At 42.6% G+C, this 20511-nt stretch overlaps 1 protein-coding gene across 1 annotated transcript in view; it reads left to right on the forward strand.

The window, feature by feature from the left end:
* The window catches only part of ANKS1B (ankyrin repeat and sterile alpha motif domain containing 1B), a 449659-nt gene that overhangs the window by 407402 nt on the left and 21746 nt on the right, over nt 1–20511 (forward strand). The window contains exons 20-22 of the mRNA XM_054199351.1: nt 8111–8185; nt 13527–13655; nt 17811–17894. Of these exons, the coding sequence (XP_054055326.1) occupies nt 8111–8185; nt 13527–13655; nt 17811–17894 (288 nt within the window). The remainder of the gene's footprint in view (nt 1–8110; nt 8186–13526; nt 13656–17810; nt 17895–20511) is intronic.

Genomic DNA, 20511 nt, shown 5'->3' on the forward strand with positions numbered 1-20511 from the left:
TTTTTTCAAGAGTGTTACAGCAGCTAGCATTTTAGAAATAAAGCCGTGGGATGTGGATCATACCTACATGCTGCTTCAGCATATGGAATTAAGGAAGTCGGGTCTATATTTGGTATTAATGATCCAAACTTGTGCCATAAATACTACACCAAGATGGGGACAGATGTTCTTTCAAGATGGGGACAGATGTTCTTTATTAATTTACTGTTTTTCACACTCAGTCCTGTGAGCTAGAAGCTCTACATTGGAAAGATTGTATGAAAAATGGAGGAGGATTGTATGAAAAATGGAGAAGACCAGGTAGTTTCTACTGTCAAATAAACTATTCTTGTTGAAAATTTGAACATTTCAGAGTCAAAGCTGAATTTTAATATCTAGCATTTACTTTTTTGAGCTACTGGAAAAAAATTGTACTGTTGTACTTAGAGTTTGGAGTGCTCTTCTGAAAGAGCCCACTTTTTGTTGTTGGTGGGTTTTTTTTGTTTGTTTGTTTGTTTTTGGCTAAAATGCAGATACTTGTACCTAATGTTCAGGGACCAGAGTCTCATGATCTTTATTGGTGGTGTTTGTCCAGAAGTTTGTATCCTCTATGCAAGGCTAAAAGGCTGGGGTGCACTTGTGGCTGGCAGCACCAGCAGAAGGGGTGTCGTCGATCAGAAGAGGCTTGGCTGCTCATCCCGGGGCCGGAGCCGCGGCTGTAGAGCTGCACCTCCAGAAGCTGGGCAGTAGCAAACTGCTGGGAAGATCCTCGGTCAGACCTCCCCAGCAGGAGCCTGACTGCTGGGTTAGGAAATAAAAATCAAAGGAAAGCGGACTGCCTATCAGAGAAGATGGCCACCGCCATGTCAGCTGGGTGAGAGAGGAGCACAGCTGTGTTATTAGTCTTTTCTCGTCAGAGGAAAATGTGCGAAGTACAGCTCTGCATGGAGGAAGAGGTGGAGGTGCACAGGACCTAGACCATCGACCTTTTTAAACTGAAAGCGGGGAGATTTAGATTAGACAGTAGGAAGAAATTCTTTACTGTGAGGGTGGTGAGGCAATGGAACAGGTTTCCCAGAGAAGTTGTGGATGCCCCATCCCTGGAAGTGTTCAAGGCCAGGCTGGATGCGGCTTTGAGCAACCTGGTTTAGTGGGAGGTGTCCCTGCCCATGGCAGGGGGGGTTGGAACTAGACGATCTTTAAGGTCCCCTCCAACCCAAACCATTCTGTGATTCTGTGACCCTAGCATGGGAAGTTGGCTTTCCTTCTCGCCCTGCCACCAGTTGGAGGGGACAGTCTTTGCAGGCTTGCTGTGGTCCTGGGCCAGCCGTCTCCCTTCCTGGAGTGTGCTGGCTGTGGCACACACCTTCTTGTGAAACCTCGCTGGGAGCTGCCGACAGGGTGCACTGACCTGGAGCGTGGTGTCGCTGCTCACATCCGTCACCTGCTGCCTTCCTGCAAGAAAGCCATTCCAAGATGGCCAGTGATGTTCTGCAAATCTTCATGTGAAGTATTTTCAGGAGAAGCAAAAGGAATATACCCATGCAAAACATATATACTTGTTCTAATAAGAAGTGTTATTTCTAATTTCTGCTTCTCTAAAAGAAATACTAGTTTCAAATTTCACTTTCCATCTCTGAAGATCTTGTTTTTGAAGGAGGATCTGCAATTATTCCTGCCAGTAAGACAAGCTCTCCCTAGAGCTCTGGAAACATTCGGGGAAGCAACATCTATTGAGACAGCACAACTGCTCTCCCACAGTCCTGAAACATTTGGAGTGACGATTACAAAAGGGGCCAGACAGCCCCATTCATCCGATTTTCATTTGTTTCCTTCAGCTGTTGCACCTTTAAAGATTGTTCGCATTGCCAAGAGTGATTTTTCTGGGATTTGATCCAAAATTGTCTTCATTTCTGGAGCTAGGCTGGATTACAGTTAGTGAGTTAGATAAGGGGCGTCAGATGGAGCAGGGTTTGCTGATGTTCCTCTCCTTCCCTCTGCCCCTCGCTGGGGCTGCAGTGCCAGGGGATGGGAGCGATTTCCCGAGGCTCAGCCCTGTGGCGAGGCGCAGAGGGAGAGGCGGTGAGGGACTAAGCCTGGAGGTTTATTTTCAGCAGCTCCTCTTGTCCCCGTGCACCGGCTCTGCGACGGTGGGGGTACGAGAGAGGGTGAGCCTTGCCAGGGAGAGGTGGAGAAGGCAGCAGAAGATCAGGGTTCACCAACAAACTTCGCAGACCAGCTCAGGGGTGAACAGACCATTGGGGACCCACATTTACCTAACCAGGGCCATGCACTGGTGTTTTCTAGACTTCTGTTTGTTGTTGTTGTTACTCTCTCCTGGATTCCCTCAGTGTGCCTCCATCCTCCTTGAAGTGCAGTGGCTAAAACTGGATGCCACCCCATATGAGACCTCGCTGCTGGCTGCGTGTGGCACAAAAGTTCCTTCCCATATGTTACAATATGCTACTTTTATCAAATACCTCCGTTTTTTATTTAGGAGAGGAGAGCCGAGGGAAGGGCCACTGAGATGGTTGGGGGCTGGAGCACTTGCCCTCTGAGGGGAGGCTGGGGGACGGGGGCTGGCTGGGGAAAAGGTGACTTTAGGTGCAAAAACTAAAAGAGGAGAAGTGATGACTGGATGGGAAGAGAAACTTCCTGCCCAGGAGGACAAGCAAGACAGGGAACAGGTTACTCAGAGAGGTTGTGCAGTCTCTGTCCTTGGAGGTTTCCAAGACCTGACTGGATGAAGGAACCTGGTCTCGTCTCACAGCTGCTCCTGCTTTGAGCTGGGCTTGGAACGGAAACTTCCTCAGCTCCCTTCCAGCCTGAATTATCCTGTGATTTATTTGCTTGTTCTTTTGCAAGAGACCTGTATTTAATTTAAAGTATACTAAAACTTCCAGATCTCATGTGTCCTCTCCCCATCTTCCTGTTAAATTAATCTCCTAATTTAGTTGTTATTTTACTTACATATTTAATCTTGCATTTCCAAGGAATACTCTTGTCTTACTAAATTTCATCTGACCGATTTCTGTAGTACATCAAATCCGTTTTCAGTTCTTACCCCGTTCTGGAAAGTCCTTGACTCCTGGATCCTGCCTAGAGAGCCTGAGCTCTCCTCCAAGCCGTTGCGTGGGGCAGGTCGTTGGCAGGTTGCCTTGGCGTGTTCCAGTCCAGTTGTGCTTAAATACCGGTAGTCATTCCCTAAATGTGCCTTTCAACTTCTTGTGCAACCAGTGCAGTTCGACTTAAGCTAGTTTGTGTATGGGGCATGTCATGTGTCGCCGCATCAGGAGTCGCGCCGTCAGTGTCCGAGTCCTGCTGTGCTTCTCCTTGCCGCTGCTGATTTAGTCGGCCAGTTTTCCAACAAAGGAAGGAAATTTGATCTGAGATGATTCACAGTGAACAACCTCATTATAAACATCTTGTATTTTTCTTGGCTCATAGAAGCTGTCTCGGGTAACACGTGGCAGGCAATATTATGCTGCTTCTCTGTTATCTTCAATAATATATACATAGATATAGATATACACACATACGTTCACATATTCCTATGTGTTTATTTCAGGTGGCCAGAAGCAATGTCAGAAGGTCTTATAGGCCATGAGGACCAGGGGATGGTGACTGAATTTTTAAAGATTTCTAGTAACTTGCTGGTCCCTGCAGTTAGGCTGGCTATAACTTTCCGAATCTTCCTTTTCTCCCCATCTTAAATAGTCTTTTAGCCCTTTTTTGGTCCTTTCAGTATCTTCTATGACTTTGTGAGGATGATTGCTCCTAGTTTGGGTAAATCTTTGACTTCTCCTAAAGTGCCCTTGAGTGAAGTACACTGACAGTACATCAGGACTGCCTTCCACCTAGCTCCTGCTCCTTCTGCGTGTGCTGTCCAGGTACTCTTTTCTGTTGCTTTCCTCCTTTCCTCTCCTTAGAAAGTGTATAATTTCCATGATCAATCTTACTGGTTTGTGATCACTTTCAGTACACAGATCACTGAAGACAGTACTTTCTGTCTTCAGCTTATCAACCAAGTCTTCCACATCTATAGGGATGAAAGCTAAAGTTCGTTCTCCTCAGATAATTTTGTTCACCTTGTGAAATGCCAAGTTGTGTCCAACACAGCTCACAACATTGAAGATCTGTATATGTACTGTCCTCCAGCTTTTCCAGTAAATATATGAGTAATTAGAAAGATTTGATGCGGATGGAAGTGTGCAAACACTTTGTAACATGATTGGCTACTGACTTTACAACAGGTGGACAAAGTAATTGTGCCCTATTGTCTTCTGTCACTGAGGGAGTTATAAAGAATAAGAAATACTATTTCTTACTTGAATGTGTTTTCTTGAAATCAAGCAGGTTAAGTTAAAAAAAAAAAAAATAGAAGTGAGAATGTCCTTAATTCTTTTAAAAGACAGTCATAAAGTGATTAGGAGACCACGTCAGTACAGTGATTGCTGGGAAGGGAAGGGAGATAGATGAATGGAGAGCAGGTAATGTGGAGCCTCACCTCCCGCCTTCCCTCTCCCACCCTGAACCAGCCACCTGTATCATGGGTAGCAGATGGCAGGAGCTGTGCAGAGCAGGCCATTCTCTTTCCTCCTTCCTTTGTCCCTCACGCCCGTCAGAGTTGTGTCCCACGGTGACTAGACAAGGACATCTTTTATGCATGGGACATCTATAACTATCACAAAAATGGTATCCTGATAGTAGAGTCTTGTTGCGGTGTTACTGGTAACCATTTATCTTTCTGGGAGAATAAGATAAGCGCATGTTTGATAGTAATCAGGCAATAGCTGATGCTATTTTTTTGCTCTTCTTTACCATATTACTTAGGAAAATGTTCTTCATTAAGCTGTCTTTTTCACAGAACCTCTGTGTCAGTGGTATTAAGTGCCCAAGTGTATTTGTGTTTATTATCGTGGAAGTGCATGCACAGATTGAATTCTTTTCCTTCTTTTTGAGGGCATATGTTTTGGGAGCTGAAAATTACAAGTGTTTGAAGCCTAATCCCAATTCTCCCTCCTACTGCCTATTTTCTGGCCTCAGATACTCACTTAACCTTTTCCCTCTCCTTGTTTCCTTCCTCTTCAGCACAAGGGTATGCAACTTTAAGTACTTCTCCTGGGGATTTCATAATTCATTAAAAAATTTCAGCACTTTGAAGACATAAAATATGTATATAGTAAATGCTAAATATTTTTACAGTGGTGCAAGGAAAAGGCTGGTTTCTGTATTTGAGTTCATTACCTTCCATAAAATTAATGTTCCTTTTGTACTGCGTTTCAGTACCTTAGTCATTCAAACATTAATGAGCGCGGAACTGAGTAATGAGATTTGCACCGCTGCCCTTCTGACTGGGCATTCATACAGTCACGGGTAATTCTCAGTTTCTGCTGGTCCATTTGATTTATTGTTGACTTAATAAATCAAGTCACCTGTATTTAAAGGTGATTTAGCTTAATCCTAGCTCTTCCAAACCTGTAATTCTGGAGGTAGGTCTGCGTGATGGGGGCAGTTGACTTGAACAGTCCTTGGAGCAGAGACCTGCACTCAGAACTTGCCTCTCACACGTGAGTGCTCCAAATATCGCTTTTATGCACTCTTCTTCCTCCAAAGAATTAAAAATAATAAGAAGGGCTTCCCTTCATAAAAGGGGTTGAAGACAGCCTATCTTCTGCAGCTTTAACCTGTGAAAGAGGAAGGTGAAATACGTAGGTGTGAATTCCCTCAGTCAAAGAAGGGCATCACATTGGGAGCTCCTGACTCCTGGTGGGGGGGGGGTGCGCTAATCCCTCCAGTTTTTGTGGGGAAGAAGACGAGGGAGGGTCAGGGTGGGTACCATCAGGATGTATGAGAAACGATTGATTCCCTGCCCTTTTTTAAAATGGAGCAACTGAAAGCTTGCGGACACACTTTACTGCAGGGTGGCGTTACCCGTTCCTGAGATAGCACCAAAGCAGCCGCTAGACGTATCTGGTGTATTTATATACGATTAGGCGCTGCAGCATGGTGGGGCTGCTGTCGCAGCATCGCTGCCAGCGTAGCATCACGGCGGGAGAGCCCCGCAAGCCTCCGCCGCGTGGGGACAGGCACCGGCTCCTGGATGGTCTGGCGGAGGCACCGCTCCCTAAAGAGGAGCCCTCAGGAGGGGAAGAATTTAAGGATGCGCCTTTGCCTCCAGAATAGCAAGATGGTGAGAACCGGCTGTATGATATCACAGCATCATGGCAACCTCATGCCAGCACCGCTAGCGCCAAGGAGAAGTAAAACATCTGGTAGCATACGGTACCGTGCTGCCTTACCTTACTCCTTTCAGGACCTCAGCGAGTGTGTCCAAACAGCAGTGCAGTAAGTTTCCTTAATTACCAGATGCCTGGGGATGCTGCACCTGGCATGGAAATGCCTTCTCTTCTACCCTTCTCTTGAAAAGCAGAGGCGCAACCTGCTGCCCTGGTTTCCCATTCAGGAGTTCCGCCCCCCCCAAAAATAAACATAGGCATCCCAGTGATGGGAATGGCCGGAGCATCTGGAAGTCAGTTTGCTTGACGCGCAGGGAAAAAAAAGGTCATTAGTGCCAACTAGTGAAATGTCCTAATTCTAGTGTCCAGCAGAAGTAGCTGGAGCGGTGTTTGCTGCTGGCCTTGCACTGGGAGTACGTGTCCGTCACATGGAGGAGGACCGTTTTCTAGCAAGTTGCAGAGGATGAGGTAGAAGTCGGTGAACCAAAGTTGAAGTTTTTACTAGCTAATGCTATCAAAATGTAGAGCGCAGCACATCACAAAGGAGAAGCAAATAGCTTTGAAAACAAGAGAAGGGAGAAGAAACTAACTGGATACAGGAAAGTGAAAGAATTACTGAAGCTGGGGGAAGGGATGTGTGTACATGCATTTCAGATCGTGAAGGAAATAAGGGACAATTAACAACACTAGGCAGCCACCAGCCTGTCCGGCAGAGCTCAGTAGTCAGTCCAGAGGATGCCAGCTTGCCCTGACAGTAACCAGAAGTGACAACCTAGTCCGTCACCAGCCAGGCAGCCAGGTTTCAGGCTACAAAAGGTAAGAACAAGAGCCGTATTTCTAAGAAGAGTTGCACTTCTTTGGGTTGTTTTGAGCATCGGTGCTAAATTCCTGCTGCTGCTGCTGCTGACGTGAACCAGCAATGCACATTCTTGCTGTGGTTAAATTACTGATCTATTAATTGCTACCTATTCTGGATGCTGCGGTTGCATTTTTCGTGCGTGTTTACTGCCTTTTGTTGCTGCCTGCCGAAGATACTGTGGGCAGATCCTACGTCTGATGCTTTGTTTTAGTTGCCTGGCTACTGTAAAATGTTATCTTAGCTTTTGCTGAGGTGTCACAGATGCTTTCTTGATGAGTGTCCAAACAACGAAATATGTAAAAGGTGCTGGTGAATGCTGTGCCTGCCTAGTTCTGTTGCTTTTGCTAGAGATGCTACAGTATGCTTACTTTGCTTTGCAACTACAGACTTATCTGTACAATCACGTAGAAGGTAGACTGAAACCTTTCTTTTATGTACAGCGGGGTCATGGTCAATACCAAAGGTGATATTATCTGTATCTTTGTATGCAAAGGAACTGTTGTTGGAAGGAGATGGTGGGCAACAGCTTCGCTTAATTGCAATGCATTCTTTTCTGGTAATTGTTATAAAGAAAACTGATTTTTCCTGTTGACTGTATTGCCAGATTTTTCCCTTCCTCTCTCCCTGTGAAAGTCTCCAACAGAGAGAGAGATTCAGATCTCAAAACTTAATTGCGATGTTGACTCCAAACTCCTTCCTTGCCAAAAATGGAAAGTAACCAGTATTTCTTTCTGCTGTCTGCATTTTCTGTTTATGCCTGCATAACTTTATCTCTTTACATCACTAGCACTTCTGACTAAATTGTTTTCTTGTGCTCACAGTTTGAAACCTCTTCTAAGGTCTCTGAATAAGCTATGTTTCCTTCCAGTCAGTCCAAAATATTGTCAGCGAATAAATAAAAAAATTACTTTTAACATCTGTTTTACTTCCTTCTTTAATGTTATTGCAAGCCTTCTCTTAATTATTCTTGCCTTTTGGCAGTTGCGGTGCATTAATATTTACAAGATGAGATGTAGTTTTCTGTTTATATTAGCAGTCCTCTGTCTGTGAGATCTGGACCAACCAGAATGCAGGATATCCTTTCTCATCGATTCATCAGGTTCATAATGTAAGATACAGCGATAAATGGCTATGTTGTCACTCTATGGATGTACAGTCTGTTGCCGTGGTGTTATCTACGGGTGTCACGTCGCTGAAATGACAAAAAAAAAAAAAAAAAAAGTCCATAACTTGTCCGCCCCCTTTTTTGGGATTATGTGTGCGCGCATTCGTGTATCATGCCGTGTGGTTAGCATCTGTCGGCTGTATGGTGTACATACAGGACGCGGGGGGATTGCCAGCAGCAGTCTCTCTTGCTCGCTCAGGGGGAGCTTTGACTTCTGTTCCTGGTGTTTTCGTTGCTCACTTTTCCAAAGCGAGAAACCGTGTAAACGGCTGAGTTTGCACAGTTTCACCCCCCACAATGTGTTGTGCTGCCCTTTCTGTGTTGATCTATAGGCTTTGCCTCGCTGAGAAGCACGCCGTTTGCAGAGGCCCTTTCGGGGTGTTGGAGGTAACGGTGGTGGTGCTCTGAATTTTCGTCACTTCTGGGACAGAGTCACACGTGCTGTGCACGTGAGGGCAAACCCGGTGATCCATATTGCAGCGTAGTAAGGACGACAGCCAGTCGTTCAGCATGGTATTTCAGAGGATCTGTAGATATCTCCTAATTTCTGTCATACAACCACCTGCTTGGAGCATTTCTGCCAAAGAGGGGGTGCTTTGGCCACCCAGCTTTTAGAAGCTTTTAAGATGTAAGTACGCCTGTGGACCAGTTTCCATTATTTCAAAAACCAAAGATAAAAGGAGCTAAAAAAATTTCTCTCACTCTAGGAATTAACATGTAAGCAAATAATGAGGATTTGGCTGCTCCACAGAGCATTTAAAATTCTTACAGGGAGAAAATTATTAATTTTTCAGCCAGAAGCGTTGTATCTGTGTGTGCTCCGATTTATTGTTGTCATGGTGACTAATGCACGTTACCATAACCAGGCATGAGGCTGTAACAGGTAAAAAGTTATAAGAGGTGGTCCTTGTTAAAAATGAATACATTCAAGCCACTCAAAACCAGGCCTTTTTTTTTTCCCCTGTAGCGTGGAGGATTTTTAACTCGACATTTTATAAAAAGTTGAGGCAGGTGTTAGATTTCATAGAGGTTGTGTTGAGATTACTTCTTACCCGTGACTACTTCCAGGTGGCTTTAATGTGAGTCAGATACAGTTCTCGGAGAATGGGGTGAGATGGAAAAATGCGCAACAATTGTAAAAAAATTACCTAATAGCAGTAATCTGCTTCCGTAGCTCATTTGAGATCAAGCATCTGACCCTTTCCAGAGCACTGAGAAGTGCACATCTGCCCATTTTCAGGGTTATGAAGCACTGCAAGAGCATGAGATATTGGTCTTCAAGGCTACGACCTTTATGGTTAAAAGTTGTCACTGTAAAAGGCCTGGATCTTTACCACTCTGGCACCTGACTTGAGACCGTTTTGTGAGTGTAAATTCTTTATGTGCGAAATGTGGGGTAAAAGAAATCTTTTTTCTCAAGGTGACTGAGGCCAGAGAGAGGAAAGGCACCGGTTAAAGGCATGGCAAGGTTAGAATACTTAAAACACAGGCAGTACAGCAAAAAACACGTGATAAATTGCACAGCTGTCTGATGAGCTGTAAAGTTAGATGAGGAATAAATCATCTCTCGCCTTCCTACTTCATCAGAGAGATAAAAATCTCCATACGTATATTGTGTCATAAAAAATACATAAGCTTAAATGTTTGATTATTTCTTATAATTGCAAATTAAATATTCAAACCAGAAAATCCTTATCCTATCATATCTATTTTTAAAAATGAAATCAAACATCATAGTTGGTCCTGTACAGCAATTTACAAACATTTCTGTACTGCTTGAAACAGTTTTAGGTGCTTATGAATCTCAACACATCACCCATGAGTGGTTCCACACCAGTTCCTCAGGTTTAGAACTACTAGAAATTCGTATTTTTCTACCCCAGACTTCAGACTTGTCGTTTCAAGTCTTCTCTAGGTCAAAGATGTTCCTACTTTGTATTTTACCTGAAGTAAATTGCCATCATCACATCCTAAATCTCAGAATTTCTGTATCTGACTAGAGTCGGTCAGCTGAGGAGCTCTTTTTTCCTGTGGAGGTTTTTGGGCCCACATTTATGAAAGTATTTAGCTGTCTAAATCTTGTTTAAAAGCCTTTCTTCCCTTTAAAGAAAAAAAAAAAAAAAGAGGAAATTGCATGGGGAATATGTAATAGGACTTACACTTCTAAACATCTTCATGGTTCTGATCTGGGCTTTGGAGACTACCCTGTCATAACTCAGTCTAAATAGGTAATGAATAGATAGTACGGTTTAAAAATCTAAGGAGTTTGGTGAGAAACAAAGGAAAGGACACCAGTAACCACTTCTGCTGAATATTAAAAAACATGATACAGGTACAAAAGAAGATGTTATGATTGTGTATAACATGTCTTCTTCATCCATCATAATAATCTGTACCTGCAATGTTTAATTTTATGCAGCTTTTCTTAGCAGCTGCTCCCTCCACAAGACACGCTGAAGGACATGAAAGGTCTTCAGGTGCGGTGGTCCGTCAGGAGCAGCAGAAGTCCAGTATCTCTGCATGCCCTTAACCTCAGCTGTATTGCGTGTTTAGATCATCCTAGAGACATGTACAGCAATCATATCAATTCTGTTTTGTCTAATTTAGAAGGAGTAGATACTTGGACAATATATATATTTATTGAGCAATTAATGGATACAAATGAGTGGTCTGCTCACAGTCCTGCTCTGAGTGTCTCGTACACTAGTTTTATTAGCTTGGTTGAAGATTATTTCTCGTTTCCTCATGATTATTGCTTTTGAGCTAGCTCCTTTGTAAAATGGAACCAATATGAGAGGTAATCACTGTTCCTCCTGTTACTGCCCTTCATTTACATACAGAAACAATGCTTTTAATATCTTTCAAGCAAAAGGGAGTCAAACTGTAAAATGACATACTTGTTTCACTCCATATGTACCCTGTTTAATTTGTCAGTACTGCCCATTTTCCGTGTGCGAGGAAAGTCATCTGCAGACCAGAGCAACAGAAGGGTTTGCAGCACTACCCAGAGTTACTTATTCCGTAGAAATTCTGTTCCTACCTCATGGCCAGCCCCGTGCTTCCTTGGTGGAAAGACCGGTGCTCAAAAAAACTTTTATAGCTTCTCTGTTCTGGGTTTACTCCTGTTCCATCGTAATAAGCTTTTGCTAAATGGATAGGATGTACCTTCCAAGAACAACTTCCTTCCACAGAGCATGCAGAAGTGTACCTTTATTAGGAAAAAAAAAAAAAAAAAAAAAAAAGGACTATTTCAAGTGGTCTGTTAGCTGTGGCCGTGAACAGTTCATAAGAGAGAGCTGCACACACTGAGAATTTGTGATGGGTGCAATCCATCTTCTCTCGTAGTTAAATACAGACTCCACAATAAGGGTGCAGATCCTTACCCCTTGTAATATGGTTGAAGCCTTATTTTATAAGAACTGGTTCTTAAATCAAATTCCCATTTCAGATTAAATATGATAGGAGGTTTTTACACATTAGTGGTCAGAAGGATTAATTTCTGTGGATACAGAATGCCAAAAACTGGAGCAATTGCTCCAGCTGCTTTACTTTCCAATTTTGAGGTTGAAGTCATATCCATAGCATATAGGCAACTTACCTAGGCAAAAAAGAAATTACAGTACTGTATAATTTGTAGATGTGCTAATAGTGCCAAGATTAACTACGTTCGACTTGTTTTATGATGTTCACTCGCTTGAAGTTACCACATTGGCAGGGTAATGTTGATGTTTCCAGTTTTATCTCTTGCTTTTCATTGCAGAGTTGTGCAAATGTGTGTCGTTTCATTATTTTGTGACACATGAAAATGATGTACTTGTTTTGTTTACTCTGTCCTGATTTATTCAGTAGGATGTGATAGTTTGCCAGACTTTTGAATGTCTTCGATAAGAATTTTTTCATGTGTTTTTGATGCTTAACTTCTTTTTGCTTTAAAAGTCTTAACTTCTAGCCATATTCTGTGTGAAATGTTGATGACAATTCCTTGCCAGCTTCAACACATATTTTAACAATATGACATGCATAGAAAATACACAGAGATAAGTGCAGGTAAAGAAAGAAGTAGCATAATCCAAATCGAAATAATCATACAGGAGAGGGTAAAATAGCGGGAGGAAGGGGGCAATAGGGGAGGAAGGACGATCGGGAAGGAGAAATCTGATCCCCAAAAGATAGAGTGGGCAAGAGAAGGGAATTCAGAGACAGACCAGACAGGGAAAGGGAGAAGTGGGGCTGTTGACAGAGGGAAGAGGGCTTGGAAAGAGGAGGGTTCCATCCACGGGTCATTTTCAGTTCAAGTGAGCTGACGCTGATTTGGCAGCATCACTGGTGTTGAGGACGTGGGCAGCGTGGACACATGTGAGCCAAAAGTAGGAGAGATAGCAGTTAAAATCAATAACCTCAAAGTAATGATTTTTTTGCATAGGCCTGCAAGGTGGAAGGAGCCCCCAAGGGCTCAGAGGTCAGCCCAGGTCCAATAAAGCCATGTCCAAAAATAAGCAGTGGCAGCTGAAACCCAGACCAGCACTGCGGTGCTGGGTGCATTCCTGTACCCATGCCTGTGTTGGCTCTTTTTGGAAGGGAGAAGGGTGTACTGCAATGGGATTTGGCAGGAAACTGCGGTCCTACCCATGTTCTCTGAGGGCTTTGAGGAAAGAGAGGAGATGACAGCTCAGGAAAGCAATCACCTATATCAATGAGAATGATGAATGCGGAAGGGCAATGTTAGTAACACTACAATGAGACATCAAGAGAAGGTGATCAAAGTAAATATTCATAAAGAGATTAAAGAATGCCTCATATATTTGAAGAATGTATAAGAAGTCTTCAGATCAAAGCCAAGTCTCAGTTATTTAGCCGTTTAGGAAAGTTAGTTATCGGTTATATGTGCTGGATAATGGAAGACTTATTAACTGTGTAGAAAAGCTTGTAAAACACGTAGCGGAATTTGTGAATGGCATTTTTGTGCATCTCGTGATTTTTTTTTCAAGTGCTCTCATCCTCATATATGTATTGTAAACAGTTATTTGTAAGAACATTTCCGCTGCCTAATGACTTTATTCTCAAACCAAATAGATTTAATTAAAGCCTCATTAAACACTACAGAAGATGACTTTGGATTATAAATTAAATCATGAAAAATGTTGTAGGAGTTGTATTCCCTTATTTTAGTAACATGGCTCTATGTGTAGAAATTAAATTATTGTTAATTGAGCACAACAATGGAGGGCTACTTTATAGTGAATTTGCATGCAACTTATCTTATATCTCGAACTGTGGTTTTCAGACAGGAGACTGGGGAGAGCCTTCAATTACCTTGCGACCTCCAAATGAAGCCACAGCATCAACGCCTGTACAATATTGGCAACATCATCCAGAGAAACTCATCTTCCAGTCATGTGATTATAAAGCATTTGTAAGTGTTGATAAATTTAGTGGTTTGATTTGGGGTAGATCTATTAATCTTAGAGTCTGATAGACTGTTGGTTTTTTTCATTTAAATTTTCAGTCACTGTTAACGAGACAGGCCACTTCCTCTGAAATACTGTAATTGTAATAAGTGAGACACGAGGATGCACAGTAATTTTACTATGAATTTTGTGATATATTGCAGTCCATGTAGCAATAGTGTTAGCAAAATGACAGTATGAATAAGTGGCTAAGTGTTGTAGAAGTGACAGTGAGACCAAACACCGCTACTTCTCATCTGTCACAAATCCCTGTCTGATACTTATGGAAAAATAATAAAACACAATGTGGGATCCTCATGCCTACCTTAATGCTGTGTGCACAGTAGTAAGTATTGCCTTACCTGAATTTTATGCACCTGCTTTTGGGGAAGGAAGCTAGGGAAGATGGAGATCAAGGTCCTGGAGCAGTGTTTTCCGTCTATGGGACAAGGGCACATTCAAACCTCTCCCAAACTTATAACTAGTTGAAGGTACCAGTAGCAGTCGGTTCCTTCAGGGCAGGGAGTATTTATTTTTACCTCCCAATAGCTGTAGCTGATTCCCACTTCCCATCCCTGGAGAAAACGAGCTTCCCTCTACAGCTAAAGACCATTAGTGTTCTCTGGCTGTTATAAATGCTTGTGAAGGAGAGGAAGGTCTCCTGAAGAACAGCAAGTTATAGTAGAAGCCTCATTTTTTAAATGAAGAACACTTTTCTGAAGCCTTGAGTTCCCTGTCACAGGGCTGGAGGGGGGTGGGGTGGGGCTGGTTCTTCTGTGGAGTTGAAGAGGTGCCTCAGCCCACCTGTTTAAACTCCTACATTTCCCCTTCCAACTTTGTTGGCAAGTGCTGTTAAAGTTGCTGAAGGTGCTTCCCAGACCACTGTGTCCTCCTTGGAGGTGGCCACCCAATGAAGCAAGGCTGACTTACCTTACAAAGGAAAGGAGCTGAGTAGTTGTAGTGCCTTTAGCATAATAGCTGGGGAGCAACCACTTGTCCAGGACATGGGTTTTAGATCCTCTTCGCCTGAAGGAGCTTGGTCCTTAGTGCTTTTTAGGATAATGCTGTGTTCACCAAACACTGGAGCATCTGGGGCGGGGCGGGGGGGGTTAGTTGGGGGCTGCTGGACTTGATTTAAAGTATATCTGGAAAGGTGGGAATTAGAGACTAAGTGCAGGTGAGACAGAGCCTGGCTCCCATAGAGGAGGGGCAGAAGGGGTGTTACAGACCTGTCTCACTGGAGCACGTCTCTATCTTCCACCAGACCTTCATGGGGTAGAAATTGCCATGAAGGCAGTGATTGTTCCTGGCCAGTAACTAGACCCTCTGCCTTTCTCAGCAAGTCACAGTCAAGGTCCACCTCACCTGCTCTTAGTCTTGCTCTCCTCCTATGCAGCACCTCAAATTGAAAAGGAAGCTTAGTGACTCCTAGTTCTTTAAATATTTTCAGTTTTCAGTAAAATGAATGGGTTTATCTCAAGAGTGCTTCATCTCTTTACTTGATCCAGCAGTAAATTCATAATCAGATGTAATCTTTGTAGTAGATTGGAAGGCATGTGGATCATGAAAGAAATGAAGTCGGGATGACCAAGAATATCCAAATTACTGGTGATTAAGGAATTGCCAAATGAAAATATCCCAGTTATTGTTGATTAAGGAAACATCTTCCTTTCCTAAGGATCATGCGTCACTGCACTGTCTCAGCTCCCTGAGCTGTAATGACCTCAGCTTTGCGGAGTAAAAACCTGGCTTGGAAGTTATAGGAGGGGCAGCTTTAATTGTATGCCACATCACTCAGTTGATCTGTTGGCTGTCCTCTGCATTGCTCCCGCATGCTCTGAGCCTTTGAGAAGGAACATTTCCAAAAGTACAGCGAGTCAAAGGAAAGCAAAATTCCCTTCTAGAATTACAGATTTTTCTGACAACTAAATTGGACGGTACCTCTGTGATTTGTTTGTCTATCCCACAGTCCATCCTGGGAAGCATTTCTGAATGCCTGCAGCTGAGGCTTCTTGCTGCTGTGCAAATGGGACAGAAGCTGCTTGTCTCTTCTCTTTCTTCCTCTTGTTCTGCCGTGAGCTCAAAAGCACTGCTGCTTTTTCCCTGATGCCTGACCAACTGGTAGCTATCAAGGAAATACCAATTTGTTGTGCCATAGTCTATAAAAAAATAACAAAATACAAAAAATTGAAGAAATGAATTGCATCCTTCCCAGAGAAGGCTAAGGATACTAAAGGTGTCAGACAGCAGGATACAGAAAAAGACACAGTTCAACTAAATACACTTCTGTTTAATTTTCTAATTTCAGAGCTTGCTTTAAATTTGTTGTTCTTCTGCAAGGGCGATATCAAGCTGTCCCATCAAATTAATGCCCAAAGGCCTATTCATGTCACCATTGAGCCCCCAGCTGGACTCACAGCTGCTTGGTTTATGAATCTTTCACATCTGCAGTCCTCCAGCAATGCCCTTCATCCGTTCCTTTCTGCTTGTGTTTATCTGGTACTGTTGGTGTTGCTCACCCTTCCATTTATAATGCCCTATAAAATGTTTCTCACTAATTACCATGTTGGCTACTGCCTACATTGAAATATTTATGCATTTTCTTGCAGGTCAGAGACTCCTGTGATACACAGTGTGAAGTGAAGGCTTTAGAGAAAATATCTTACTTTAGGTCAGGAGGCCAGAGAGTTGAACCAGTACACTTTCTCTTCAGTTCCAGCTTGTGTTCGGCTGTAACTGAAGTTATTTTTGATAGGTTTTCATTTAAGATGAAGCTGGTTCGCTGTCTGGTTTGGTCAGCTTAGGCTGTTTCCAGGGGGAGCCGGTGTGGTAAAATGAAAGGGGTCAGGGAGCGGTGGTGGGCTGCTCACCTACCCTGTTCTCACCAGCGGCATGACTTCTCTTCACCTCCCACGCTGCTCACTTAGAACTGAAGACTTGAGAAGCCATGGCATTGCGCTGCAGTGCGAATGCAAAGAGGGACATCTCTGTGCCTGGGGAGGAGAAGACAAGGGGTGGCTTGCTGTCCTCTTTCCCCCGTTAAGCCAGGCTTGCATGTGACACCATAGAGAGATACAGAAACGTCCTGTGTGCAGGGAGCTATACGAACGTGTGCACATCCAGAAATGCACACGCCTGTAGTGTCTATAGGAGAAATGCAGAGCGTGGCTCTTGCGCAACCCCGTTAGCAGTAACAAGACCGCTTGCTGCTAGGCGAGAACGACAGGGATGATGCTGCCAGCTCCATCCCTGGAGGAGCAGCGCCATTCAGACGCGGTGTAGAGAGGTACCGAGACCGCAGAGGAACAAATCCAGAGGAGCAGAGCCTGCTGTCAGGGTGCGGGAGGGCTCAAACTGCATGTGCCAGCAAGTGACATAGTGAGGAAGAGGCGGGTAGAAAACGGGACGTGTCAGTGAGGCACTTGCTGCCTTGTGGACCCACGGAGGTGAGCAGGCTCCTCTGAGGTGGCTTTCAGCGAGCTGAGCCAGGACCCAGCACCAGCACCCTGCTGCTTCCTCGCACCCAGCCCTCCTTCTGATCAGGAAAGGCTTCAACACGATAGTTCAGGGTCAGCTTTTCCTTAGGAAGAAATAATGGTTTAAACTAGTTTTCAGTTCAGATTTATTTTCTCTGTTTGCTGACATCGGGCTCTGTTATATATTTGCACATAAATTAGTTACATATTGAGTATCCAGAGGTTAACATCGCTGCTGGCCTTCACGTCCACGTGGTTGCACACATAGCAATGTGAGTTTGGCAGATGGCAGCTAAAAAAAAAAAAAGGCAGATTCTCCATTTTTTTAAATCAAATGGCATTTTTAAGATGGAATCTGGAGTATTTGCTTGTCGTTTGAGTGGACCAAGGTGATAAGCTGGAAGGCTTTCAGATACCATTTCAAGGGCTCCGTTACACTTGTTGCTGTGCATTCCTGTTTCATAGGTTGATTAACACACTGGTTTAAATGATTTATCTGAGAACTGCAGAGTGAAAAAAAACCTCTGAAGCTATACATTAAGTTGACTGCTACTACTATGGGTTTTTTGGGCAGTTTTAGTGCATTTCTGCAGATGTTTGTTCTGGAGTTTTATTTAAATGAAGTTTAATGTATTTTTATTTTAGTATTTAGGTTCTATGCTGGTAAAAGAGTTAAGAGGCACAGAGTCAACACAGGATGCATGTGCAAAAATGAGGGTAAGTAAGTTAGTAAAACTCTTCCTTTCTCTGATATTGTAATATTAAATTATATTATCTAGTGATTACTCGTACTGTGCCCTTTTTGCATTTACAATGTTCTGTTACCCATTTGTTTTCCTTTGCCCTTGTGTTTACGTTGACATTCAGTAGGAATGCTGTTCTACCTTTTGTCTTAATTTCAAGTAATATCAAAATTTAAAGGTAGATTTTATTTTGCATGTTGCATCTAAGAAAAAAAAAAAGTTATGTTTTCTCTTGAATCTTTGAGTCTGTTTCAAAGTGCTTTCCCCACACTTTAAATGTGCCCATATCGCTTTGCATTTGTAAAAAGAATTTATAGCTCATATATGGTAATCTAGGTGGAATTTACTACATGAAAATATGTATTAATAAATACATTAACATGTTACCAAACCCATTGTTTTTTCCAAATGGTTTACAGTCACGTAACCCTAGGGATGCCTTTACTCACAGGAGCATTCCCATTTATTGTGGGTTACATGCTGATTGGTTGAAGGATGAAAAGGGAACTAATTCAGTTTTGCCTGATGGTGGAAAAGCAGTTAGGTTTCCTTTGAACTGGTGAGAATATGTTTTCCTGTGGCTCTTTGGCCTGATATTGGTTTGTAGAAAATTACAACCAGGCTCAGTCTATCTCCAACAAACACACTGCCGCTGGAAACTCATAACAAGCCACAGGCCAGCTACGTGATTTATTCCCAATCGTTGTTATAATAAGAATGCACCTGTTCATAGAGACGACAAGCATATTGTGGTCTGGCATGATTAATTAATGAAGAATATAATTGTTTGGTGATCTACCGAAGGTGGGAAATTACATAGACGAACGAGTAAAATCCTTAATTCTATGGATCTTAAGTCTTTTATGCAAGACGCCTCAGAGGACTAGACGTAGCATTTGGATCAATTAGAAAACTGGAAGATGTGTAAAATTCATGCAATCAGACAACCATTTCCTATTGGTTACGTATGTGCAGCACACAGGCTTTTGTACAAGCTGTTTTAGCTAAGGGCTGGCAGTAATTCACGCTTACTAGATTGCCTGAAGATCTCTGGCTTTTCAGCTAATTACATGCTAATCATTCCTTACCTGGGCTTAAACTCCTCTAAAGAAAACCAAACCCAACGACTTGACACAGAGGGACCTACAGTCACATACACGTGTTCTGGGGAGTTAATTGAGGCTGCAAGCCTTCTTCCAATCCAGTTTTCAAACTGTCAGACTTAGCAGTTCAGTTATTTAGGCGTATGCCTGTGCAGATCTTAGGGCAGAATCTGGCACCTTAGTAGCATGTGACAACTTCAGTAAGTTATTTGGCTGAACTTGGAAGCTTAACATCGAAAAAAAAGTCACTCTAAATAATTTATAGCCATTTTAAGTTTTTTTTTTTAATTAATAAATTGGGCAAATTGAAACTGTATACCAGAAAAATTAAGTGTTTGAAAACAAATTTAATTTAAAGTACAAATTTTCCATAAAAATCAAGTCGCACTAGTAGTCTATAGTGCCATACAGGGCACTTGCATAATACGGTGATGGGGTTTATATGCCTTTGTTTTTTACTTTCTGTTTTGAAACCATCAAGCTGTGAGAATGTTGCGTTTTTTTCTGGTTTGAGGGGGTTTTATTGCAAAGAGATTTGAATAAAACAGTTTTTAATCAGGATTTCATCTATTCTTTCTATGTAGTCCTTTTAATCATATTCCTATTCAAGTCAGAGGCAAAAAACGTTGACTTAATGGGAACAGATTGTTGTTTTAGCGTAAGTTTCCCAGTGGGAAAAATGTATCTTTTTCCAAAACTTTTTCTCTCTGGTTTTATTCTGAATGTTGGTGCCTATGAATTGGGAGTCCAGGTTGTCCTAAGTCATCCTGAAGTTTTGCTGTGATGTTCATTATTGTATTTAAGTACCACTGGGTTGTCACTGGAAATGTGGCTTCTTTTGTAGTTACGTTTTACTTTAAATGTACTGAAACGGACATTTCACTTACAAAAAATAAGTGAAGAGCAAATATATCATTTGACTGCTTCTCAGGTACTGAATTCTGTCCACTTGTCCAGTGTGTTTGAAGTCATTAAGATTTTTACGTAGGGTTGTACTAACGTGATAGAGCAACATTTTTTAATTTTTAGGGATTTTTTTTTTACCATTTATATATTTGAAATCTATAGCATGCTGCAATCTGAAACGTACTGGGCGGAGGTACATCACTTATAACCTTGTAAGATATTGAGGTCCGTCCCTGCAATTTTTTAATCTTTCTGGAATCAGCCACATAGTGGTTTTTAAGGAGAATGTCTGAAAATTAGGTACCGAATTTTTCTGTCAATGTGGCTTTAGCTTCTCCACCTTTAACCTAATGCTGCTCAAAAAAGTGTTGTTAGTTACTGGATGTCTTCCAGTCAGCAGATGCACAAGGACGAAAGAAGCCTATCAGTGAAAAAAAGTGTCTTGATCTTAATCATTCACAGACGCAGAGAAACAACAAAAAATGACATGTTTGCTGACTGCAGGTCCCTCCCTGGTAGTTGTAGATGCTTCCTGTGCTTTCAGTTATGGTAATTGATGGTTTTGGTTCTCAAGGGAAGTGTCATGCAGATATC

This window comes from Rissa tridactyla, chromosome 1, assembly GCF_028500815.1.
Source record: "Rissa tridactyla isolate bRisTri1 chromosome 1, bRisTri1.patW.cur.20221130, whole genome shotgun sequence".
In the NCBI taxonomy this organism is placed as follows: domain Eukaryota; kingdom Metazoa; phylum Chordata; class Aves; order Charadriiformes; family Laridae; genus Rissa; species Rissa tridactyla.